This window comes from Perissodus microlepis, chromosome 5 (assembly GCF_051167445.1).
Source record: "Perissodus microlepis isolate ML-2025 ecotype Zambia chromosome 5, ASM5116744v1, whole genome shotgun sequence".
Classification (NCBI taxonomy): Eukaryota; Metazoa; Chordata; class Actinopteri; order Cichliformes; family Cichlidae; genus Perissodus; species Perissodus microlepis.
In genome coordinates this window covers 14117843-14145217 of record NC_140465.1, presented here as the reverse complement: position 1 = coordinate 14145217, position 27375 = coordinate 14117843, and the positions used below count along the sequence as shown (strand labels likewise).

Here is a 27375-nt window from a genome sequence, read left to right as displayed (position 1 = left end):
GGGAAGAGCAAACAAAATAAAAAACTGCGGTGCAAAGTATTTGATCGGGTTTCTTGTTTCGACCATTTAACTTGTTTTGTTTCTTTAGTCTAATTAATGACACAGATCTGCATTTTTTAAATTTAATTTTCATTTTTGGCATGACTACAACAGGCTTAATATCATACCAGGTGCTAAAAGTGAGAACATTTGACTTAGTGATTTCCTTTTTTGCACACATAATCCTTTTTTGTTGCTACTGTTGGGTAAATTGGTAATAATTGCCAACAACAATGAAAGCCATATTTTGTTCAACATGATAATGATAGCCGTATCGCTCCATCTGTCAGAACACATATGCTGAAGTCTCTTTCCACATCATGTTCTCTTTGTTTCTCTCCTCTGATCTGAAAGCAAGGAGCCTCTATCGTCAGCTGACTGAGCTATTTGTTAATTCTTTGATAACATCTTGACCTTTGAGCCACGTTTAGAGAGAGAACACGGACCAGTTTGTTTTTGACTCCGCAGTTCATTTATCATTATCGATGCCACTCAATAGCCTCTGCCCACATCACAGACAAACCTGATCCTCAGGATTTCATCACTCAGCGATCCCACGGCCTCCCTTAATGAACAGCAACAAATGACTTGTCAGAGCCTCACAGCTCTCAAAAGAGCCTTTGGCTGATGATTGGCTGATAATGCAAAACATCAACATCAACCTCAACAGCCATTTAAAATAGTCATATTCTTCCCTCCCTTGTTTCTTCTTAGAAAAAGAACCCCTGAGAGAATGAGATTATGTATTACATTCCATTAAGAGATATGAGGTTTAAGGGTACATTCGTATCCCTTTACCATCTCTCACACACCCACACGGTGACCCATCTGTCTGTGATTTTACCTTGGCACTCTTCATCTGTCATTCTGATGAGTCTCCAGGGAAATGAGTTGCTGGCATTAAAGGATGTTGGGCATAAGTGTTAAGATGCAAATGCATTTATGTTCTGATTGATTTGGTCTAATTTCTTCATCGAGCTCTTCAAAGTCTGGATCTCCACACTAACCACAAGGTTTTGTAGTCTCAGGCTTCTCAGTAAGATCAAGTGGAGACATTTAAATTAAAATGCTTGCTTCATTAAAAATGAGACTATTTACACACTGTTAGGCAAATCATTGTAATTCCATTGTTGGGATTGTGGTTTGCATTGCAGTGTACATTCAGTGGCACATTGTGTCTAATCAACATGAACAAGAGAGAATCCAATGCACTTACAGTAGGCTACATAACTATGTGAAAAGAATAAATAAATAAATAAATAAAGAGTACTAAAAAGATGAAAAAATCCAATTCTGAAAAAATTGGATGCTGTATAAAACATAAGTAAAAACAGAATGATCATATATTATCACATGATCACATTTTAGTCACAATAAAACAAAACATTGCCACCGTCTCTGCGCCCAGGCACATTTAAAATGGACTGAGGCAAACCGGAAAACTATTCTGTGGTCAGAACATGTATGCCGTGTCCCCCAGACTAAAGAGGAGAGGGAGTGTTATCAGCGCTTAATGTCAGCACTCAGTTTAAAAGCCTGTATCTCTGATGGTACAGGGTCCATTAGTGCTTAGAGAATAGACATCTCGCCCATCTGGAAATGCACCATCAGTGGTGAAAGGTATATACAGGCTTTACAACAACATATGCTCCCAACCAGATAATGTCTTTTTCAGGGAAGGCCTTGCATATTTGTGCAAGACAATTCCAACCTGCAGTCCAGACCTTTCACCAACTGAAAACTAAAAAACAATACAGCCCAGAAAATAAGACCCAGGACTGCTGAGGGGTAGAAGCTTTTATCAGACATGATTGGGACAACATTCCTCTCTGCAAGTCCAGCAGCTGCTCTTCTCTGTTCCCAAATTGGAAATGTTTGGGAATAATGCACAGCGTATCAGCGCAAACACCTCATACTAACTGTCATCTTGCAGTCAACGAGTCTACCATGAAGTCCTCTGTCTACCAAAGTATTCTAGAGTCAAATCTACGTCTGACAGCTAAAGTTTGGCCCAAACTGGTTCATTGAAAGAGGACAATAATCTGGAGTACCCCAGTAAAACTACAACAGACTGAAAAAGACAAGAATAAAAAAACTTAGGGACTGTGTGCACTGGAACATGTGCACAGTCGTCTGCTGGGGTGAAACTAGGGTGTTCTCAAGAGGCACTCTAAAAATGCATATTACCATATTTTATGCACATGTTTCATAAATGTGGACAAATCATTTAAAAATGTGACTTCATCAAAAGGTTCATAATTTTTATACAAATGAAATACAGGTTTCCATGTGGGCTGAAAGGACGATCCAGTCGAATTTTTTGCTTTTGTTCGGGCTTCCTGCATTTGTGACTGTAGGAAAGCTGCAACCACAATCCGAAATGTAAATAATCCTAAAACCACAGTGCTTACAATGAGAACGTAATAATGGAAATGATCATGAAGATCATGAATGTTTCCTATCATTTCATTATAGCTAATAATCTTCATTTATAGATCACTTTTTTAAAACACACCTTCACACAAGCCAAAAACAATTTGCTCAAAGTCCAAAACGTCACATATAAGCAGCAAACAACTGATTTACATAATGACCAGATGTGAGTTTTCTTAGTTGTAAAATGTTGTGATGTGTTTCGAAGTGTGGGACAGTACTATCATCTTTCCTTTCTTAGAGTTTAAAAGGAAAAAGAGAAACGAAGAGTCAAAGGACCTTTCCTTTGAATTTGGACAATTCAGTCAGCTTTTGTCATGGCTGTTATCGAGACACTTCAGCTAGAAACTCAGTTAGCAACCGTCATATGAAACTGAATGAAATTCATCTGCGGACTTTCTGTGTTTCTCTCTGTGCCTGGTGATCAGTTTCCACCTCTCCTGCCAATCGACCTACAAACCTGAGATTCACCCACTCACAATGATACTGCAGTATTTAAACCATGGCTCCTGATCTCATTCTCCAGCATATCTTTCAGCAATGTTGTACTAATGCCAGGTTCACACTCAAGTCCAATTTTTGTGTGTCCTTCAGTGTGCATAAGTTCCACCATCTATAACAAGATGAAGCTTGCCTTTCCTGTCTACATCTGTCCTCATTCTGTCACTCAACTCACACTAGTCAGCTTCTGAGGGCATTGATCCAAACAGTTACTGACTATTTTCAGAGGTGTAACAGAGGTGTAACAAACCCTGTTCAACTGTGCACATGCTTGCTTCTTTCTTCTGAGTCAAGTCTCTCCAGGTGATCAAAAAATCATTTTCACCTGTCCTTTGAGGGAAAAAGACATGAGAGGTCAGATCTTCTCAATTGTTCCCACTATGATCAAATCTGAAAATTGTTTTCCACTCTGAGATTCATTGCTATATCAGTGAGAAGTGAGAAGTTGCCTTTTCTACTCTGTGCCAAATCTCCATCCATTTTCTTAACTGCTTATCCAATTCAGGGTCGCGGGGAGGCTGGAGCGCATCTCTGCTGTCATAGGCCGAGAGCCGGCATAGAACACATAGAAACCGACAACCGTTCATGCTCACATTCACACAGATTTAGAGTCACCAGTTAACCAAACAAGTATGGCTCTAGACCGTGAGAGGAAGCCAGAGTACCCAGAGAGAATCCACACAGGCACAGGGAGACTTATTGTGAGGCCGCATGGCGCCCTGTGTCTGCCTATGACACATCTCTGTTTTTGTTAAAAGAAAAACAACGTAGAGCTTGTTTCTGATCTAAATCAAACCGAGCAACCTTTGCTTCCTGATTCACAAAGACTAATCTAAGGTAATAGAAGAATTCAACAAGGCAAAAAAAGCTATTTTACCCGACTGTTTAAAATTTGTTTGATGCCTCAATTGTAGCAAGATGTTTAACTAGTGAGAGACAAAAATATAAAAGTATAAATTGAAACTAAATTGACAAAATAGATGCAAGCCTGCGGTTCACGCAGGCAATTCTCTGCTTCTTAAACTAGCATCAATCACCTTCCTGCTTTCCATTTAAATCAGAAACGCATGCAAATCAAGCTGTATCGCAAACAAAATCTCACCATGCATCACAATATCTCTGCTCAATCACATCTCACAACGTCTGTCTGTGCATCTTTCAGATGATTTTCTTGAGGCTCCTAGAATATAAATGAAGTCGGCATCCAGCAAAACACCTTTGGATAATTATAGAGCCCTCTGAAAGATGTTCCTGTTTGGAATAGCTGTTTGCACTTTAAAACCCCCAGTGCAATCCCTTTGTGCATTTTAGTTCAAGATGTGGCATTCACTTTGATCATTTTGACACCTGTGCGCCATGCAAACAGACCTTTTTACATGCAAGAGCTTTGAATTGGTTATTTTGCTCATTTTCTTTTCAGCCTGGAGGAAAGAAAAAACATTTTCAGTCCCAAACATCTCACACATGTTCACCTTCTTGGAAAAATCCACAATGAAATGAATTTGAATAAAGCAATTGTCAAGGATTACGCTGTTACAAATGTGGACTTTTTGACTTCAAAGGGGACATGCTAGCAAAGGGGAAAAAACAGGCTGAAAGGTTTGATGCCTGCAGAGGTTGTAAAATTCAAATTCAATGTGAAAGCAGGTTCGTCAAAAGTAGAGCTACAGTGGAGGGAAGGAGCTGAATAGCAGTTTACAAGCACTGTGATCCGATCAAACAGTTATTAACACACTGTACACAAACTTTGTTCTTCTTATTTGCTTAGCAGTTGTAAAATAAACAGTGACATCACTTTGTGAAACATATTGCTGGTGATACTGAAAGAGTTATAAGGTATTTGCTGTCATCTAACAATATGGCGTATATAAACACACAGCCTGAAGACTGGGCTAACATTTTCATTCAAAGAAGATGCTTGCTGGTCTTGAGATATGATTCCTGTTCATGGTGCAATGCTGGGCAATGTGAATAAGATTACAGGTTTAAAGTGTAGCAAAGGCAGCTTCTTGATCCTGACACTCAAGCAACGAGGGATCAGCTGACGTGATGGTGGCATCACTCTTCAGTGCTATTTCAGTTCTGTTTCCTTGATCTTTATAATGCATTTGAAATTTCCACCCGATAGTGCTATGCTGGATGCATTTGTGCAGCAGGACGCTTTCATAGATTTACTTTTTGCATGTGATGTGCTGAAAATGAAATTTTTTTTTTTCATGATTTGCACAAAAAGGTTGGAACAAGCACTTGTGTTTTCTAATGATATCAAAGGCACCTAATTTAGATTGTCACACATGACAAGGCAACTTCATAGCAATTGGTCAGCCGTGTTTAACAAAGGTTTACGTAGGTAATTTCCCCCCTTTTCAGTTCTCAATGAGAACTGGGAATTCCTGCTATTGTTCTTCTTCTACAACTCCCTCAGCTTCTTGAGCTGCTCTCACCATGCTGTCAAAATGCCTTTATTCATGGATGATGATGCTGCATTCTTTGAGCCAGTTAGATACACATTGATGGGCTATAATAATCAATTTCCTTCTCTGCTGTCAACCTCAATCAACGTTCTTATGTATTCTCCATTATGCTCTCCGTATTGATTGTAATACAGATCATGATTTGTCACAAGAATGCGAACAGCACGTATCCAAGCATTTAGGGAAGCTGCCCTCTGCGGTGAAAGAAAGAACCCTTCAGTTCATTCAGTTTCTAAACCAAAATGAAATCAAAAAGGTTTTGTGTTCATTTAGTTCACATTACTTTCCAATAAGTTTCCAATCCTTTTAAAATAATTATATTTATACATTTGTTGTTATGTTTGTTACTGAATAAGTCATATGTTTAGCTGGCTTACAGTTTGGCTACAAGCCTGTCTAATTTATAAAATACACAAACAGATATGAAGCAAAACCAATTACAGCCATTTATTTAAATCTTCATCTGAAGCAGAGACTGGGAGACCTCACAGTGTTGTGGGAATGTGAATGTCCTCTCCTGTCCGTAGCGCCAAAGCTTAAATACACAACTTTTCATCTCTTATTTTGTATAAAACCTTGTATTGTGCATTTTTAAAATGCAAACATGTGCCATTCCAGAACAACAAATGACCTCCCATATAGGGGTGGGTTTTTATAATCGATTTATCGATTAAAATCGATTCTGGCTTGGATAACGTAAAATCGATTCATTAAAATCCTGAATCAATTTTTTAATATAAATTTATTTTGCCCAAAATGCCAGAATCTCTGGTGAAATCTCACAAAATTTCAACAACCACCAAACAGCTAAGACAGTAAATGAGAGCAGGAACACGGATTCTGCACAAAGACAAAACCCGCTGATCAGAATCAGTTAGATGTCGCCTTTCTCACAGTCGGGGCTGAAAGCCGACAGCTCGCTGATTCTGATCTGTCGGCTTTGTGTTCCCTTTATGCGCGGATTCTAAAGCTGTTAGTTTGATGTCTCTCCAAACAATATTGACCGAACCAGCAGCAAAAGAAGATCCAAACTATGCTTCACATAAACATCGTCATGTATTCACTCTTACTTTTACTGTTTTGCTTCGACCATGATGCACAGCTCTCTCTCTCCCCCCCCCCCCCTCTCTCTGTACTTCAAGAACAGTTTCCCGTCTAAAAATCTGTTTTCTTCATTATTCGCTTGCTTGTTACGCACAAGTCTACCGTTGTTTACAGCGCTCTCGGTCGCTGTTTTTTTCGTTTTACATACTTTCGAAAAGAAAGCCTCATTTCTGCCGTTCAATACTAAACAAATTAAAAATTTTTAAAATTATGCAAAATGCAAAACGCTCAGCCGTGTCTCTAATAAAACCTCTGTAACTTCAGAGGTAATGTTCATGTGTTGATTAATGGTTTTCTTTCGTTTTTGATGTACTGCAGAATATTTTTATAAAATCCCAGGCCAGGAAAAATCACCTTCATGTTTTTCTGTGTTTTATCCCCAGCTACTTTGACACAAAGGCATCTGCTGTGATGCTTACACCTTTGATAAAGTCTTGCGTGTGTCAGCTTCCTTTTTATAGATACAAAAATATGTAAATGTACTGATCTGAATTATAATATTTCTGGCTGTCAAAATTTCCCAGATTCAAATCGAATTGAATTGAATCGAATCGAATCGTGGATCAAATCGATTCGGGACCTTGTGAATCGGAATTGAATCGATTCTAGAAATCAGTGACGATACCCAGCCCTACTCCCATATACAGACTACATGCACCGATTTCTGGACTAACAAACAATACTTTTAGACCAAACAAAGCTTTAATTTAAAGCAGAAAATGCCAGGATGTGCTAAAATTCCCACAGTGCAATGCTGGACTCCTGTTAAGCATTTTTGGGCTAAAATATTGAGCTGAGATTACTCGACAAAGGTCATTTGAATTGTTTTCTTAAACCTTGGCAAGGTATTTTAGTGCCAGAGAAGACATTTTACAAATCCCCCCCCCCCCCCCCCGCCCCCCCTCCACAGGATTATTTAAGCACCTCTTAATAAAACACAGCTTAGTTTGTCTCAAAGATCAAAAATAATTCACGTGTGTAATGTTTTGGTATTTCAGGCAGCTCAACAACAAACATTTCTCACTGGAATATCAAGCCTCCCATGCTTTCTAAAGGAGTTATGCATCACTGGCTCTTCAGTGATGCATAAATATATGTGATGCTGCTGGTAAGCATCAAAACAAGTCAGGTATGACACGCCTGACACCTGTCTAACATGCCTCTCAGGTGACTTAATCCAGATTTACGCATCCAGGAGGAGACCACCCAGAGCGATCCAGGAAATGCTGGAGAGATAAAGCATCTCAGATTGCTTGGGAATGCCTCGATATCATCCTGGAAAAGCTGGAAGCTGCTTTTAATACTTCAAAGCACACTTGACATTCCAGTGATTTATATACTGCAGAATGATGGTAATGAAACAGAAGGTCAAGTGAAAACATTTAATCTGTTACTCAAGGAAATAACAGCAACTGCTAGTTTTTCCTTTTTAAACCTTTGTAGCTCTGCTTTATATTCAGTCTGCTGTTCACTCGTCTTTTATCCTCCCTTAGCTAATCTGCTCTCCACATGGCTGACATTATTGCTCTTCTCTCCGTCTTGGATGTGATGCCACTTGATCCAGCTACCTGCTGTCTCGCTCTCTCCTCATCTTTAAAGCTGTACGGTGTTTGTTGTCTGCTCCTGTGCTGCTCAAACAGCCAAGGTCACACAGTGATAACAGGCAAACTTTGTTTAAAGGTCACAGGAAATGATTATCATATGGGCTTCCCATGGTTTAGAAATGGGTTTTTTTTCTTCAATTTTTCTGCCTTCAGCAGGAGCAATGTTAGTGCCTTCTCTCGTGTGGTTTCTTCTTGTGTTGCTGGGCTCTTTGGGATGGTTTGATTTTATTTTTCTTCTGTGTTTATCAGCAGCTGCAATAAGGAGACTGAAAAGAGAATGTTTTAGGAACTGGCTCACTTGGTTTCTAATAGGTTTTAGTCACGAAATGATCTGTAACGATGCTGAGTGTATTTGTTTCTTTAATGATAAGGGATATGATGCAATGATATGACAATATTATTCATCACGTATCGTGGCATTTTCTCACACTAGTTGACCAAAAAGAGCTAGTTCCAGTGGATTTCCAGAAAACAGTAAAATGAACGACTTGTACAGTGCGTAAGCCTCAAGAGAACATCGCGTGTCTCTTAGGAATATCCACAGCTTTCTTTAAATCAAAAACACTGACCTCTCATGATGATTAATAAATTGCAAATCAATGACTAAGTATTCGCTTTCTTAAGAAAATGAGGACAAAAATATCTGAATGAGGCAGTTTTTTTCTGTTGTGATTTCAAAAAAAGCTTTGACTCCGTGTACAAAGTGATCATTTCCAAATCCCATAAACACAACAGATCAGGGAAAACACGTTCAAACTGGCAAAATGTACCATTATAAAGTGGCAGCAACAAAAGTGTTGGGACTGAGCCATGTTTGCCACTTTGTAGCATCCTCTCTTCTTTTAACAACAGTCGGTAAACATTTGGGAACTGAGGAGAGCAGCTGGGAGAGCTGAGGGAGAAGAAAGTTGTCCCGTTCTTGTCTGATAAAAGATTCCAGCTTCTCAGAAGTCCTGGGTCTTATTTTTCTGGGCTGTATTTTTCGTTTCATGATGCTCTAGTTATAAATATAAATGCTCTTGTTATATTCAGTCATGTTACTGACCTGTTGCCAAGAAACCTAATTTTGGTCAAACGTACTTTTGTTGCCTGCTTTTCAACATTTCTGAGATGCGTTACTGCCATCAAATTACCTTTTTTTTCCCTCTTAAAATGCTTTTCTCAATTTAAATATTTGAGTATTGTGCCTTTACAACAACAGCTGCTGTGTCCATTCTGAATATTTTGCCTTTTAGCATTTTATAATGAAGGGGAATTTTTCACCTTTTTGTTTAACCCATATCAAACAAAAGAGTTAAACAGTCAGACCAGAGAAAATCGTGAAGTAATAAACCAAAGAAAGAAAAAAAAGGCAGCTGGAAGCCATAATCATACTAATGCACTCTTAGCATTTCCCAGCAATGAACACAAAAAGCCATCTCTGTAATACATGAGGGACTCGCGTGTCGTGGAAGCTGCTGATATGTTCAACACGTGCTTTTCAGTATTGTTTCCAGCACAGCTCTGTTTGGATAAACTTTGAATTCATGTCTTTTAACTTCCAAAGAATAATACTTCGTCCACGATGAGCGCCTGATATCAAACTTACAAAAACACTGCAGTTTGAACCACGTAAGCTCTTTTCTTTTATGTTTTTTATTTGTTTCTTGCCCAATCAAGTAAACTCAGAGAAGCCTATGAGCACAGCGAGAGAAATCCTGCTCTTCTTTTGGTTTCTTATTATTCACAGGTGTTGTATTCCATCTTTTTTGCTGCTTATTTCTCCCAGTTGGAAATTAAAAGAAACAGGTCACCATTCGGCAAATTCCAAATAAGATGATGTATTTTTCAAGCCACAAAAAATAACACAGTTAACAGCAACTTTTCCGCTAATAATGGCTGAAACAGCTCTCTAATGATCAAAAAAAATTATGAAAAAAGCTTCATTTATACAGGAGGATTTTTAGTGATTATTCTTGAAGTGGTGGGTAGGAAAATAATGGAGGGCCAGGAGACCGTGCCGAGGTGACTCACTTGTTTTGTCCAAATTTATCCATCAAATAAAACTCAAATTTTGTCCATCAAGAGAAAAGAAAGCTTGATGTAGTAGCCATCATTAATAGTCTTACAAAAGAGGACAGTGTGGCGTGGGTGGAACAGAGTCCAGCCCTGTGGCCTCATGTTCAGTTTTCCCCACACTACTTATTTGAAATGTTACAATTGTCACATTTTAACAGATCATTATCATTAGAAATGCCAGGTGTCTCTTGGTTGTCAACCAGTACAGCATACACTGACTCTTTAACAGTCACACTTGAGTTGATCACTGATGACGATGAATTCAAACCAGGGAAATTTCCCTCAAACTTTAAACCACTGATGAGAACAGGAATTAAAGCTTTATGTTCACTTATTAAAAAGTGTCATATTCAGAGTTTTGAGGATTTGAAAAACACGTGCCATCTTACAAATCAAGACTCCTTTAGGTACTTACAGGTGCATGATTACTAACTAAACTGTATAAAGAGAAATGAGAACAAAACTTTGAGCGTGGCATTGCTGTTAGTGTCAGACTGGCTGGTCTGAGTATTTCAGAAACTGCTGATCAACTGGGGAAAAAATGGCCAAAAGAGGAACTAGTGGGCACCAAGATGTTTTCTCTAGAAAATGACTTGCTGCTACCGAAGGTCAGAGAATATGGGCACATAGGAAGGCATTGGCAACTCAAATAACCACTTGTTACAACCAAATATGCAGAAGAGTATCTCTAAATGCACACTGAACCTTAAAGGAAATAAGACCTCACTTGGTGACATCATCAGGAAACTGGCGCAGCAGAAGATTGAAAAACTTTGCCTGGTCTGATGGGTCTTTGTTTCTACTGTGACACTGATAATTCCTTGGACACGTTGGACCCCTTAGTACCAGCTGAACAGCACAACCTAACTGAGTATTGTTATTGACCATGTCCATCCCTTCACGACTACAGTGTACCCATCTTCTGATGGCTGCTTCCAGCAATTTAATGCACCATGTCACAAAGCTCAGATCATTCTAAACTGGTTGCTTGACCATGACAATGAGTTCACTGTACTCAAGTGACTGCCACAGTCACCAGGTGTCAATCGAATAGAGCTCGCTAAATCTGTGCCACCAGGAATTAAAGCAGTTCTGAAGGAACAAAAGAGTCCAGCCTGGTACCATCAAGGTGGACCTAATAAAGCGGCTGATCAGTGTCTTTTTCTGTTTGATCGTGGCTTGCTCATCGTCCTGGGTTTTTGTTTAGTACTTGTTGAGTTTTGTATCCTTTATTGATTTTTGTTATTTCTTATGTTCACAGTGTTGCCCTCTGAATCCCCTGTTCTCATTTCTCAGATTCTGCATCCTCTTTTCATTTCCTCTCCTTGCATTTTAGTCCCTCTTGCCAAAGATGTGAGCAGACGAGGCAAGAAAGAGACAGTGGACAGAGAAGTTGAGGCAATAGGTGAGACAGTTTTGAAGCAGTGTCAGTTTGATCTTTTTTTTTATATTTTGGGTATCTTTTACTTAAATTTGCAACAGTGGTGCAATGTGACGATATATTACGTCTTCATGTTTAATCACACAGAGACATTTTTTCCCCCATGTTTCATTAAAGGCTTGAACTCATCCTCAATTATAGCTTCTCAGGCAAGACTCCTCTCTCCTCTGTCCTACAAATGCATTTTAAGAAATGAGACATCCTTCAATATGGCATAGAAGATTAATACTCGGGTCATGTGTGGAAGTAGGAGGGACAAATTGGACAATTAAGAAAAGCCTTCTGTGTTCCCGTCTCTGTTAAAATGTTTAGTGTCAATCTTCACGTTTTTCTTATTTCCCGTCTTTGTCTTCTCTTCCGTTTCTCAAATTGCCTTAATCCATGTCTTCACCACTTACTTTTCCAGCCTCGCATGTCCTGTTCCAGCTTTTTTAAGATGCGTTGCTTCCATCAAATTCAAAATGAGCTAATGTTTTTTCATAAAACAGTAAGATATCTCAGTTTAAACATTTGATATGTTTTCTTTTTCCTATTGTGAATAAAATATAAACATAAGGTCTGCAAATCATTCAAATTCATATCAGCGTTTTGGATTATATGCTGCAATTCTCAGAACAAAGCTGCTTTTCAGATTTAAACAGGGAAGCCAATGACTTTGCACGCTCTCTAAAAACAGGGCAGAACAAATCTAATGGTTTCATGATGATGTAAATGTGAGGGATGGAAGACGGGGCTGAAGGCTAACAGTTGTGATAAAGTTTTGAAAGAAGGAAATTGTTATCTTGCTCACCATATAAAATGTTGCAACTCCTGAAAACAGCTTCCTCATTCCATCTGAGTGGCAGATTTGTCACTGGGCATTTCACTTAAAACTAAGAGTGAGTCATTTTTAACTTGGAGTATACTCTTAGCTGACAGACACTTTTGATATAAGACACACTTATACAGTATGAGTGAAAACTAAGGAAGCGTGAAGGCACACTCCACAGAGAGCCACCTGTCCATTTGTTAGCATTATCCCCTATACTCCCCCCCGTCGTGCCTGGACCTATCAGCATACCTTCATGGACCTTCATGACAGAAATCTACATGAGGCAGGGCTTCTGTGCTGAAAAGATGCTAACTTGCCTTTTTGTATATTTAAGAGCCAACTGAACTAAATGATCCAAAACTAAACAGAAAGTCCTTCTTAGTGCTTTCCTACTTGAGATGTTTCTTGCTAAATAAATTATTATGGCATGTTTTGAAGAGACTGGTTGAGCATTGGGAATATCACTTTAAATTATGCAGCATTTTCTACATTTTACCCTCAGGTCATTTGATTTTCCATCCCGGAGGTCAGCAAATGAAGTGCTTGTAATATGAGGCTCATCCCAGCAGTAAAGTGAACAATCCCCTCCATTTAGGACTGGAGAGGGTTGACGAGGAGTTGCACGTTCTCTCCCTAAATTATCATGCTTCAACAGCCAGCACACAGATTTGACACAAAAGAGCTCGCTGCAAGCTGGCCAAACATTCAACAGATCTTTAAGAGGTCATTTCTCTAAAAGACACGAGAGAAGTTTAGTTTCAGAAGCAGATTTTGATTTAAAATAATCATAATCCTAAAGATAAAACTGAATTTACTATTAGGCAAAGTCCAGTGAGGCCAGTTTAGCTCATTACTTGGAGCCGGTGTTGAAGCTATAAAGCCAGAAGACAATAAAATCAACCAAAGAGGTTCCATCCTTTTTATTAGCCCATGCAGAGCTGCACTCTTTACTAAAAATTAAAGGTTGTGTGCCATCAAATAAAAATTGTTCCTGAGAATGCTAGGCTCCAAAAGAGCATTCATCATATTTCTCTCTGGTTGCACACTATGAATCACATAACCACCCTGGTCATTTATCATAAATATTAAGTTGTTCCAGGAAAGAAAAAAATTCACGTCTGGCAAATATTGATTAGGTAAAGTAAGACCACACAGCCTGTCTGGTTGTGCGCAGATACACGCAGACGCACACAGACACACACGTGCGCTTTGATTCACCGAAGTGAGAGAGGATGAATGGTGAAAGGAGGGAAGAAACTCAATGTTTATGCTACACTGAGATGAAAGGCTTAACACGACAACATTCAAACTTTGAATCATGATTTATGTGTGTGTAGTGTTCTTAGTATAGAAATCAGATCACTGATACGGATCACATAAAAACATCCTTTAGGATGACTCAAAAGTCATCCTAAAAACAGAGTTTTCTCTGTTTTCTTTGTATTGTTGTTGGGTCTTTACCTTACAATATAAAGCACCTTTAGTCAACTATTGTTGTGAGCTGGAGCTATATAAATACATTTGAATTGAATATAACTGTGCATCAGTCACATGGTAACTATTATATATATGCGCATACATATAATAGTATTGTGCCTTTCTTTAAAGCAGCATATATTTGTCACACTTACCTGTTTTTTTATATCCTCAGACTGATGCAAATATTCGACAAAGATAAACTGATTAAATACAAAATGCAGTTTTTAAATGATGATTTCATTTATAAAGTGAACAAAGGTTTTTCAAGTCTACCTGTGTGTAAATGTAATTGCCCACTAAAACTAGCTGGGCAATCATGTGCAGCAAGAACTGAAATCAACCATTTGTGTTCACTGACAATGAGTCACACACACACACACACACACACACACACACACACACACACACACACACACACACACACACACACACACACCGAGGGGACTTTGTTCCGCTCCATGAATGAAATCGCCATTTAAAAACTGCATGTTTTATTTACTTGAATACTTTTTGTTTAATGTTGACATTTGATGGTCTGAAACACGTAACTGTGACAAATACGAAAAAATCACTGGACAACAAATTGAGACACAATAACTGAGGAGGAAAAAGGCGCTTGATTTACAAACGGTTTACAACAAACTCGTTTGCTCTTTCAACACTTTTTCAGTCAAGTTCTTGCTCTTTCAACAAAAAAAATGTAACATTTTACAGCCTCTGGAAGCATGATGAATGATGAAATGTAACTTTTTAACAATTGGTAGTCTTCAAAATTCGGCTTTAAGAGTGTGATGTCATGATCACAGGTTAAACTCTGAAGGTTTCATGCAGAGTGATAGCCACGGAGGTTTTGCTGAATCGTGAATGACTCAGAGTGGTGACAGCGATGCCACTGATAGGCACGTGTACATTTCACACGAAGATGTGCACTTTTCCGGTGTTCTTACAAAAATGGCATGCAACTTGTTTATGTCTCCGATATGTCTCTGGTCATCTGTTGCTTTCTGTGAATCATCCTCAGTATGAACAAAGAGTCGCGAGCTTGTTTTTTCCACCACTTCTTACGCAGTGAGCTTTAATATTTGATATAGTAAAAAGAAAAAAAAATGACAAATGCACCTGTCACGAGTCCATGTTTGATATTCTCCTCCTCAGAGCTTGGCGTGTCACTCCCACAGAGGGCGAGCTTTCGCTTACAAATAATTGCAAAGAAAGAAGAGAAGGGAAACTGTTAATCTGACGTCCCTGGGGATACTTTTAGATTATTCTTTTGTTTCGTGTTTTTGTTTTTACATGGAACAAGTACCCCAAGACATAGACATTTTTGTTTATACAAAGTAAGTGCTGATGGAATGACGTAATAATTAAATGACTAGAATAAGCGGGCTCTGTTTAGGATTCACTGTCTATTTTTCCGACCTTTGACACATGCCCTACACCGAGGAACCTGCATGTGACTCATTCAGTACCCTTCCTGTCTCTCTGCCAGCTGGACTGCGGGGGCCGCTCCATTCCCGGAATCTTCAAAGTTACGAGTGGGGCGCGTGGATACATGTCCCGGACTACATTTGAAAAGGAGAGGCACTACCTCCGCATCCGTGGGACATAAAACATGCGAAAAATAAGAAGGGGTGTCTCAGTCGACCCCCACAAACTCAAACAGGGAAGTCCTTCTACGTGTTCGGGTTTAATTTTCTCCGCTGAGCGCACACTCATCCAGTATCCGCGATCATGACTGTGGATGCTTACAAGGCTCTCTACATTGGGATGGAGGTGGTGATCGCCTTGTCCTCGGTCATCGGGAACGTAATGGTGGTCTGGGCTGTGCGCATTAACCGGTCTCTGAGAGACACCACGTTTTGTTTCATCGTCTCCCTGGCCTTGGCTGACATTGCGGTCGGAGCTCTTGTCATCCCCCTCGCCATAACCATCAGCATTGATCTCAAGACACACTTCTACAGCTGTTTGCTGGTCGCCTGCACAGTGCTCGTGCTCACACAAAGTTCAATCCTGGCGCTGCTGGCCATCGCCATCGACCGCTATCTGAGAGTCAAAATACCCATGAGGTAGGCCTAAAGGTGAATTCCTCTAGTTTTTAATATATTGTCTCGTTTCTACAAGCCTTTGTGTCTGGATCGCTGCTGGGATCAAGGACACTAACCAAAGACGCTCCTGCCGGTTTCATGCAGGATTTTCATTTCACCCACCAGAAATTCGTGTAATACGTGGGGTAAAAGTGTGTCTAGCCGCTGAGATAATTTTACCTTAACAGCTCTGTAATGTCTCTACTTGTAATTATTGGTGCTGCAATAATACAGCTAACGGACTTATCGGTGTTTATTAACACTTTCATTCATTTAACTATTAAACATAACTCCGATGTGCCTTTCCAGCGCACAAAATAAGGTGCAAATTGGCAAAGTAATGCGTATTTTTCTCACATTTTGCAGCACATTTACCTTGATAGATAGATAAATATGTATGTTTTCAGTCTGTTCTAAACAGAAAAAAGCTTGTTGACTTTTATTTTCGTCTTCTTAATTATATATAATGTTTAATTTTAAGAATCATCTTTATATGCCTTTCTGTTACGGTAACTTCTCTCGTGAGGAGAAGCTGAGGTTTTGCACTCAGTGCCTTATCACTTTGCACTTCTCCTTTTGTCTCACCCTAATATCTCTTTAATGAAAAAGTCTTTCTCGTCCACTTGAAGCTGGCTCGTTTGAAAATAAGCCTGTAAGAGTGAGGCAGAGAATGCATGATTGGTCAATAGGCTCATAGTGGTTGGTTGATGAATTACATAATTTGTCAAGTTGGCTACCAGCAGACACACACTGCTCTCTGTCAGTGCAGGGGCATTAATATAGGTTACAGTGACATTAGCCAGACAACAGTTCAAATATGTTATCTGTTATATGAATGCTATAGGTCTTGTAATAAATAAACTGTTATTTATTGCGTTCTCTTGGGGATTTCAGCCCCTTTCATCATAGTCTTGAGGTGTAGTTACCATGTAATGCATTCAGCAGATGATTTACCCAAGTCAAAAGCAGTATAAATTAATGTCTCTATTATATGAAGTAAAGTTTAATAAGCACCATCTTTATTTTTCCTTTAAACTATCAGTATAAATCATACCTCTAATAATCAAACATAAGGTCTTTTTATTTTTGGGATGTCCTCCAGCAGAAACAGTGATACTGGGTCTACTTAACACAGACAAAAAATTCAGTGCTTCTTACAGTGTTAGAACACTGTGCAAAAATCTTGAGCTGTCCCTCTTTTGCTTTCAGGGTCCAGACTTTCTTCTAATTTTTTTAATGTGGCCTTGAGCCAATAGTTCTTTCTGAAGATCTTTCAAAAATGTTCTTTGGAAATTGTCTGCTTTTAGACTCATTTTCAGTCCACTCCTTGTACCTGACTATTTTCACAGGAATGCATTTTTGTTTCTTAAGCCACTCCACACTGACCTGTGAATCATTCAAGCATAAAAAGGGGACTAACTCAACAAATTAAGAGTGTTGTGTCTACAACAGACAATTTACAAAAAGAACGAATTTCAAATTGCACATTTTGTTATTAGCAGCCTGTTGTAAAAACACATCATCTGCTGTGGCTTTAATTTAATTAGTTGAATCTGTGTAAAGTGCCAAAGATAACACAGTCTGACAGGCATAAAGTAGTATTTTTGCAACAATAAGCTAAAGAGCTATTTCCTATTCCTGAAGACTACTTAAAGAAATGACTAAGCTTGCTTAAGAGAGTTCAGACTGTGTTAAAGAATAAAGGTGGTCACACCAAACTGAATTGTTAGAATTTTAGGACCCACTTTATGCAATATTTTTGTTTACACACATTTCAATAAATCCCAGTACATATTTCCCATTTCCCTAGCAACATATTTAGGAATGAAGGGTGACTCAAGACTTTTGCACAGTACTGTGAGCAGATACATTTTTCTTCCAATTCAGAGTATGCGCTTTAGCAACAGAGTCTAATCTAGAGTTCAAATACTTAGCACCTGCAATTTGTGTTTTACCGATTCGTAGCGAGCTGGTAATATGAGCCAGAAACTGAGTCCTCTTCCCTTAAATACCCCTGGGACTCTGGAGGGACACAGTTTAACAAGCAGTGATTGCTTTTTTTAGCTGAAGTGTTTGGAAGCACGTGGTCACGATAAGGACGGTCTGATATTGCCTCACGCGTCCCTGTTTGGCTTAGCCGGATAATAGAATTTCCAGGTGGGAGATGAGGCTCAAAATCCCAGAGGAAAGACGAGATAACTAGACTACAGTAGAATCCAGAAATCAATTTTTGGCAGACGAGCTGCTCATCTGTATGCAGCCAGCCAACCATCCAAGGTTTAGAAAAAGCTTTACAAAGACGTATGAGTGCACAGATCAAGATAGAAATGTCACATGATGCTACATGTGCGAAGGTCCACTCCAGACACGGTCTTTTTTAACTTCATTTCGTTCATTTATCCTGTGTTATGTCTGCCGCACCCTGGCTGAACTCTTACTCTGTGTGTGTGCGTGTGTGTACTATATCCAGCTCTGTGCGTGTGTGTGTGCGTGTGTGTGTGAGAGAGGACAACAAGACAAAAAGGGGAAAAAGAGGAATGATAATAGTTTGGTTCTCACACGTACCTGAGTTTGTCGGTGTGTTTGTCGTAACCTTAGTGTGACTTTAGCCATAACGTAGCTGTGGTAAGAGCAAAGTACTAACATGAGGTGCTCAATGATTTACTCTAAGCGAGTCAGCTTTTATTCCTTAGAAATGAAATAGGAAACAAGAAAGGCTGCTACAGGAATCCTGAACTAGTATTTAACAGTTGTTGTTCACAAACCTATAACAGCAGCTCATTGCTTGTCAGAAACAGGAACACTTCCCAGGAAGATAGCAAAGAATTGTATTGACTTTAATAACTTCCTAATTTCTTCTTCTGAAAACCAGGAGCTTGTCAGGACCTGTTTCTGGCTTACATATCACAGTATATCTTTTTCTAGAAAGCTGATTTCTTGGAGCAACACTTTAGTGGCACGCAGAGATCTGTGATAAGTAAAGAAGTGATAACTGCACAATAAACAAAAAATCCAGTGCTATAATTCTGTCAGGACAACATGACAAAATGCGGTGCCAGAGAAAGAAAGAAGAGCTAACAATCTTACCTTGAAAAACTGAATTATTTTGCAAGAAAACAGACCACTGCTGTTTTCTGTTTTGCTGTTGCAGATTGATTTGGTTGACTTAATGTTCTATTAACTTTCTCTACACATAATGTATTATCATTAGTTTACAAATTAGTTTACAAAGTTTTAGTTTAACACCTGATAATCTTTTAATCAAGATGTTTCGCTTTCTATTGCTTCAGGTGTATACGTGTACCATGCAGTCTGCCTTTAAAACCAATTGTGAAAGAATGAGACATTCCAAATAGCTCACTCGGTTTGAGTGTGATCTTGCAGTAGGAGGTCACTGTTGCAGCAAGTCAGTTTGTGAAATTTCTTCCCTGCTAGATATTCCTCAATCAACTGGAAGTTGTATTATTGGAAAGTAGAAACGTTAAGGAAGTGCAGCAACTCAGCCACCAAGTGGAGGTCACATAAAGTTACAAACATCCTCTTGCATTAAAGTCATCACAAAAACTGTGCGCTGGGAGCTTCATCTCATTGGTTTCCATAGCCAAGCAGCTCCGGTGGGTGTAATGTGTAGGTGGCCCCATGCTTTTGTCCAGTTAGTGTATATTAATTATTATTAAATAGCCAATTTTACAAATTTTACAAAGCCCAATTTTTTAATTAATGCTTATTACCATGGCCACAAATATATGGCATGTATATTGGGACAATCTGTTTTATAGTACAAATGTAATTCTGTGTCAAAATGTGCAAAATAAGATACCTGATTAAATAGGCACTAATTTGCATAAATGTCATTTAGACCATGTATAGTGAATAAGCACCGGTTTCTCCCTTTAAGAGCTAGAACAGGCCATGAGGAAAAGAACACATGATCATTTCTTCTTTCACTCTAGTAATAAATCAGGTCATGTGAAAAAGAAAGTTTTCACAGGGGTTTATGTAGCTCTGTGAAAAACAAAAGACACCTTTGCTGTTTCCATAGGAATTAATAGAGTACGTAGCAGACAGACTAATCAAATGCACTTGATTGACTGATTATCAGTCAGTGTGAGCACCTTCACAAAAAGCAGATGTTATGGCAGTTCATTAGTCTGAAGCATTCAGGTGTGTGTTAACACATCTCCCAGGAGTGGACGTCCCAACAAATTCATCACGAGGTCAGATGGTGGACTGCTCAGACGCTACACGCCTCAGTTAGCATGTTAAATGTTAAAAATCATGATAACGTATGGTAAATATGTTTCATGCTATGATTCCCACAAGTCTGCACACAGTATAACTGTATATGAATCAAATAAGCATATGGTATGAGAAAAACACAGTAGAAGGCACTTTCTTAAGTAAAATATAGTTTCAGAGTGCCCAGCCATGACTTTACAATCACCTGCCCGGCCAGTTGTGTAGGTCCCCTTAAACAGTTGTGACCTGTAGGGTAATGGATGTGTGACTTCTGGTGGTGTCCTGTGCTGTCTGCCACCAGGACCTTGGCAGTGGATCCTTTGCATTCAGCAAGCTGCTGGGTGGAGCCTTTAAATGGATTGTGATTTTTCCATTGCATTCCACAAATGCTCAATTGGATTGGCATCCAGCAAGTTTCTATGACGAGCCAACAGCACGGGTGCTTTAATGTTCCTGAGCAGATTGACAGGGTGTGACGGCGCTCACTGTTGTGTTGCAGCAGGCCACCGTTAGTTGGAGTACCACAGCTAGGGGTGTGCTTGGTCACTGCAGCAATGTTTAGGTGTGCAGTATATGTCAAAGTAGCATCCACATCAACACCTGGACACAAACGTTTCCAGCAAAACAATGAACTATAGCAAGCTTTTGTATCTGCTTTAAATGTTTATGGAATGATTTGCCTTTTGGTTTTTCTTTTAAAAATTCTTTAAATGCAAAATCTATAAATAAAGTATAATATATTTGATGTTTTAATAGGATATGTACTTATGTACAGATACTGTTATGTAATTTTAAACAGTCCACAGTCAGTCATCTACCTGACTTCACATAGATTATTTACTTGGTGTTTCATCTTCTTTTTTGTTGCCATAGCTACAAGAGGGTGGTGACCCCACGGCGAGCTGGCACAGCGGTTTTATTGTGTTGGCTGGTGTCCATCATAGTGGGTCTCACTCCGATGCTTGGATGGAATAACCTGCAGCAACTTCGTAAAAATGACACCTTGAAAAATGACACCTTGGTGGTCTGTAAGTTCGAGACCGTCATCAGTATGGACTACATGGTCTACTTCAATTTCTTTGGCTGGGTGCTGCCCCCTTTGCTACTAATGCTTGCCATCTATGTTGAGATTTTCTACATGATCCACAAGCAGCTCAACAAAAAGGTGAGACCATCTTCTTCTCGTGACGGACATATCAAAGACTGTGTGAATACTACATTTTTACACTGATATCATGTTCTTTAATTTGCCGTAGGTAACAGCAAGCCACACTGACCCGAGACGCTACTTTGGAAAGGAGCTTAAGCTGGCCAAGTCCCTCGCCCTAGTTCTGTTTCTCTTTGCAGTAAGCTGGCTCCCTCTGCACATCCTGAACTGCATTACTCTCTTCTGCCCAGGATACCATGAGGTTGGATTCATATACATCGCCATCATCCTCTCTCACGGAAACTCAGCTGTAAACCCCATCGTTTATGCTTTCCGCATCAAGAAATTCCGCACAGCTTTCCGGAAAATCTGGAAACAGTACCTGCTCTGTCGGGATCCAGTTGGTCGTCTTCCTCAAAGAGGAAGCCAGAGAGGTCAGAGTCATGAGAGGAGGTTGAGGCAGAATGATGACGACGACGATGACGTGTGACCTTTGGTAACTAGTTGGATTGCCATGTTACTGCCAAGTGTCAGAACACTTGTTCGCAAAGTGGAAAGGACACCAGCTTTATTGTCAGGCTCAACAGGTTTACTGGTCGAAATGGCTTTCAGAGGATGTCCAATGTCTGAATGATTTCCTCCAACCACATGCACCAACAAGGAGAGAGGATTAAAACTCAGCTCGGGGATGAGATCAACACTATAAATCATACTGATTTCTCCATTGGCTGACAAAATACCGATTGTGTTACATGGACAAGCACTCCCTCGCTTTCAAAGCCAATTTTTTGGACTAACTAAGTGTATATTTGGAGCACATGTGGTACAATAATAGTGTCTGCTGTATTGTTTTCTTTTCTTTAACCTAATTAAAACTCATGGCCTTTTTCATGTGATTGATGTCCAATATTTGTCCTAGTGTGTGCTACCTTAACATGCTTTGTTCTGTGGCCTTGAGGACAGAAAATGTTACAAAGAACTGAAGTAAATTGTAGCCTAGTGTTAACAGTGACAGTTTGTTAAACAGGAAGTGTACTCAACAAGCTCAGCGGTGTGAGGGTATAACTGGAACTGTTTGTAACTAATCAAACTCGTGGACTTTACAAATGTGTTGACCTGTTCTCATTTCCAACTTGTCATGTATTACTAATCAGGACACATTATTTAGCATCATTGTTCAATGTACAGCGCAGTCCAATACAGGTCAATAGAAGTTCCCTAAGTGAGGAAATGAGACACTATGAGACCATGCGAAAAAGGGCTTCACTGACATGCAACCGTGGCAACCAAGGAAAAATGAGAAAAGCTTGTTGCAAATGGAAGATTTTTGCCTTTGTCAATGTGAAATGATGTATTTTAACCCAAACCGTTTTTTCTCCTAAGCCTTACCAAAGTGCTTAAAGAACTCAAGTCTGCACAGTTTTTATTTGGATCATATTTACTAAATCTCACATTTTTCTGCAATTTATTTACGTTTGTGAAGAAAAAAGGCACACTGATGATTTAGAGGTCTCAAGAACTCCTGTATCAAATATGATACACTTGGTGTTACAGAGTTAATGGGCAGCCAAATCCAGTAAAAACCACTTCATCCTTATTTTGGTCCAAAATAAGGCTTATAAAGCTTCCTCCCCCCCTGCAAGGTTATGGAAATGGTTGTGACCTCTCTTGTGAGTCTTTGGTGGTAGTGTTTAGTATTTAAGAATGCTCCCAGTTAATTATATCCAGGAGCAGTGTTGGTCAAGTTACTTGAAAAAAGTAATCAGTAACTAATTACTGATTACTTCACCAAAAAAGTAATCCCGTTACTTTACTGATTACTTATTTTCAAAAGCAGTTAATTACTTAGTTACTTAGTTACTTTTTAAAAACACGATTTACAACCTGAACAGGTAATAAAGCGATAGATCTTTCAGCCCAATTCTACTTTTTCTGCATAATCCATCATACAAAATGTAATCAAATGGAAAAGTCTCTTTTTTTTTTAATTTGTTTTATCAGTTTTAATCTTTTAACTTTATGCATCAAGCAAAAATTAAATTATATGCAACAAGTAACGCGTTACTGCCCATCTCTGTTCAGGAGTCTGTGAGTGTCATGTTTCCTTCATATATGACATTTATTTCCTAAAATACAAATTAATGAGCAACTTAACTGCTCAAATCTAACAAACACGAGGGGGAAAAAGTGGCTCCAGACAGGTTTTTATCTCTTGTCTAAAGGGGTGAGTTTAAAATTCACTAATCCACCTGCCTCCTAATGGAGGCCTTTATTGTTCCTCACAGTGCAGATCAGTCATGGAGTTCTTACTGTAAAGGGGTTACCCTTCGTTTTTGGACTTGACAAAGAGGTTTCTGACCAAGTGCCAGATTGTGATAAATTAGCAGTGAGAAAGGGCTTAATGTGCTGTTAATTATCACATTTGAAGATAAGGCTTTTTGCATTATTGAGACCATTTGAATGATAGTAGCTTATCAATCAAAAATAAAAACAGCAGAGAATTTACTTGATGCTGATAATTGTAAATTGGACAGCTGTAATTACCACTGATCCAGCTATAGTAACCATATAACTATACATCAAAGCATCAGTGTGTTTAAAAAAATAAAAATCTGTATATTTATAAAACTGTGAAGGGATGTTGGAGCAGCACCATCTACTAAGCTCTATCCAACCTTATCATTTAACTCTATAATGTACTGCATATGTATTACTGGAGCCCTTTCTAATACTCACAGGTGTTAGGTATTGGAAACAAAAAGAAAAAAGAAAAAAAAAACATCTACTTGTGAATCTTTGTAAAATATATTTAACAGTATAGGATCATTAAACTGTCTCTGTGAATTTCTTTTTTTTTTTTTTTTTGCTGCTGAGCTAAACCAGCATTGACCTCAAAGTCGGCGACTTTTATTTTAACATAACCAGTACATGCTGAGATGGGACTGCTGACACCTATATTATGTAGTAGCATACATAACTCTGTGTTTAAATGTTAACGGGAGATACTGTCTAAAACACATCGCTGAGCAGCAGCTGCATTATCCCTGACACGTCCTCTTGCAGCTGTTCATCAAATGAGCCAGTTGTGAAATTCATCCTCCAAGCTTCTCTGCTGTTGTGTGAGCTGTAAATCAAAAATAGAAGTATGTTGCGGCGTATGTTGATTTATATACACAAAGCTGCATAGATTAGTGTGCATTAGGAGTTTTTTTGGCAAAGGCAGCAGACTTCTTCCCAGAGAGTCATGTACACACACGTACCGTTTGCTCATTGTATTTCCAGCACTACTCATGTACTAATGGTTCATTCTGTTTTTTTACTTTGTGCCCATGCAAATTATTGTTAAAGCCATTAAGTCTACAATTTAGTTTATGTTAAGTGTATGACAAAGTTAAATGTAATTGAATCGACCCCATCAAAGAGTCCATTCAAAATTTTCACATCAAATTTAACTTTGATGAAATCGACTCATGCAATTGCACAACTGACCAATACCACAGCATTTTTTCATTGTTCTGTTTTGGTTTGTTAACTCTTAGTAGACTGTGGGAAAGTGAACACAACAGGAGTGAATGTCATTTTGCAGTGTGAGTCTACACTGGCTGCTGCTTTCATGTTTTTCATTTCTATACATATAAAACTGTCTGTTTACTGGACCAGTGTGAAGTCTTCAAAAATCATTTGTGCAATATTCTCTAATGTTCTATAACAGTATCAGAAGAAAATCTGCAGTGTGCATATTGTACGTGTAGAAACTGTCATTGAGAATCAAGAGCTATAATAATGGGCTGTAATAATTTGTCGGTATCTAATTACTGTATATAGGAATGTGTGACTCTACAGGTCAACAGATTGATGGAGAAGGCAGAAAGCAGATTGCTTGTGAATGTGCAAAGTGTTTCAGTGCACTTAGTGTTGTTTGACGTGCTGTTGGAAAATACACAAATCAAACACAAGACAAACAAAATAAAGCTACTGTCACTGTGCTGACTGCAAAGAATCTAATGAGAAATGGTACAAAGAAGTCTGGATATTACTAAAAGGATTTCTTTTTGATGTAATAAAACATTATCCCTTGTCATCCAGTCAAATCATGTTAAGGCTTAGATAACAGGCACCATGAGATGGCATCATCTGCTAAATGTATGACACACATAGGTTAGCTCTTATTTTTTCATGTATTTTAGATGTGATTTCATAAGGAGATTTTTGTTTGCTTGTTTGTTTGTTTAAAATAAAACTTCTCTTGCCTTTAGTTTTGCCAGAGGGGAATACTGAGTAAATCTGCAGTCACTGTGACTTTCCAGCTGCCAGCTGCTTTACAATTCTTACTGGAATGAAGCCATTGTTAATGTAATTAGTTCCACCTGTGGCTATTTCTACTTTGAAAAATCAAACTGCAATGAAAATGATGCGTAATCTGATTTGTCTGGACTCAGTATATACTTACCGCACACTTAGGAACACATTGCTACCATTGGGTTGGATCCCCTTGGCCTTCAGAATGGTAAGTAAGTTCTTCGTGGCACAGATTCAGTAAAGTGCTGCAAACGTTCCTCAGAGGTTTTGCTCCATGTTGAAATGAAGCATCACACAGTTGCTGCAGATGTCAGTTGCACCTCCATCATGTGACTCTCACATCCCAGTTAAGCTCTACTGAATCTGCATCTGGTGACTGTGGAGGCCATCTAGGTACAGTTAACTATTGTCATGTTTAAGAAACCAGTTTGACATGACATGGCTGGTGCATTAGCCTGCTGTAGTAGACCACAGTGTACTTTATAAAAGGATGGACATGATTAGCATCATTACTCAAGTGCGCTGTTGTGTCTAAATGATGCTCAGTTGGTACTAAGTGGCCCGAAATGTGCCAAGAAAATATCCCCACACCATTACACCACAGCACCAGCCTGAACTATTGATACAAGGCAGGATGGAGCCATGCTTTCATGTTGTTTACACCATATTCTGACCCTACCATCCAACTGTTGCTCCAGAAACAGACTCATTGGACCATTTTCTGTCATCCTAATTTGGCGAGGCTGTGTAAAATGTAGCCTCACTTTCTTCTTCTTAGCTGACAGGACTGGCACCTGTGTAGAGCTCAGCCCATCTGCTTCATGGTCGTGATCTTCTGCAGACATTGGTTGTGAGGAGTGGTTATTTGAATTACTCTTCCCTTCCTACTAATATTATTTCATCATCATTTCAACTGCTGTAACAAAAGAATTTCCCAAATATGGAATAAATAAAGGAATTCTCATTTCATTCCTATCAGCTAGCAGCCGTCTGCAGCAGTCTACTCTGACCTCTGACATCAACAAAGCATTTTCACCCACCGAACTGCAGCTCACTGGATACTTTCCCTTTTTTAGGCCATTCTCTGCAGACCCTAGAGATGGCTGTTTGGGGAAAATCCCAGTAGATGAGCAGTTTCTGAAACAGTCAAACAAAACCCCTCTGACACCCACAACCATGTCACGTTCAGTCACTTGAACTACCTTCCATCTCCATTGTCATGCAGGTCGTCTTAATCTTGTTTAAAAGCGATGAGTGACTGAGCAATTAGACACGCGTTAACCTGCAGAAGGACAGCTGTACCACTCAAATATGAAGATTCACGTTATTGCAGCACACTTTATCAGAACCAGATAGAGCAGTCAGATACAAAGTATGAAGATGGTGAGTTTGAGAAAAGTTCAGTTTACATTTGAAGTGTGTGTGTAACGTAGACTCCAATGAAATGTTTGTGCAAAAACAGGACATTAAAGCAAAAGCTTTGGGAGTACTGCATTAATCATATACTGCTGTCCACTACAACTTAAGTTTTGCCATTCAGTTTGAAGACAGTATGTTTTTTTTTTTATTCAATGAGTTTTGTCTGCATGTATGTGTGATGCATTTGAATACATATAGAAACTTTAAGGAAAGCACAGTGTCTATATACATAGTGAACAAATT

At 39.0% G+C, this 27375-nt stretch overlaps 1 protein-coding gene across 1 annotated transcript; it reads left to right on the top strand.

The window, feature by feature from the left end:
• The first annotated feature begins 15101 nt into the window (after positions 1 to 15101).
• LOC146386755 (adenosine receptor A1-like) lies at positions 15102 to 25495 on the top strand. Its single transcript, XM_084928039.1, has 3 exons — positions 15102 to 16010; positions 21141 to 21432; positions 21524 to 25495. Exons 1-3 carry the CDS (start codon positions 15676 to 15678, stop codon positions 21902 to 21904), a joined length of 1008 nt encoding a protein of 335 aa, XP_084784165.1. The 5' UTR covers positions 15102 to 15675; the 3' UTR covers positions 21905 to 25495.
• The last annotated feature ends 1880 nt before the right edge of the window (positions 25496 to 27375 follow it).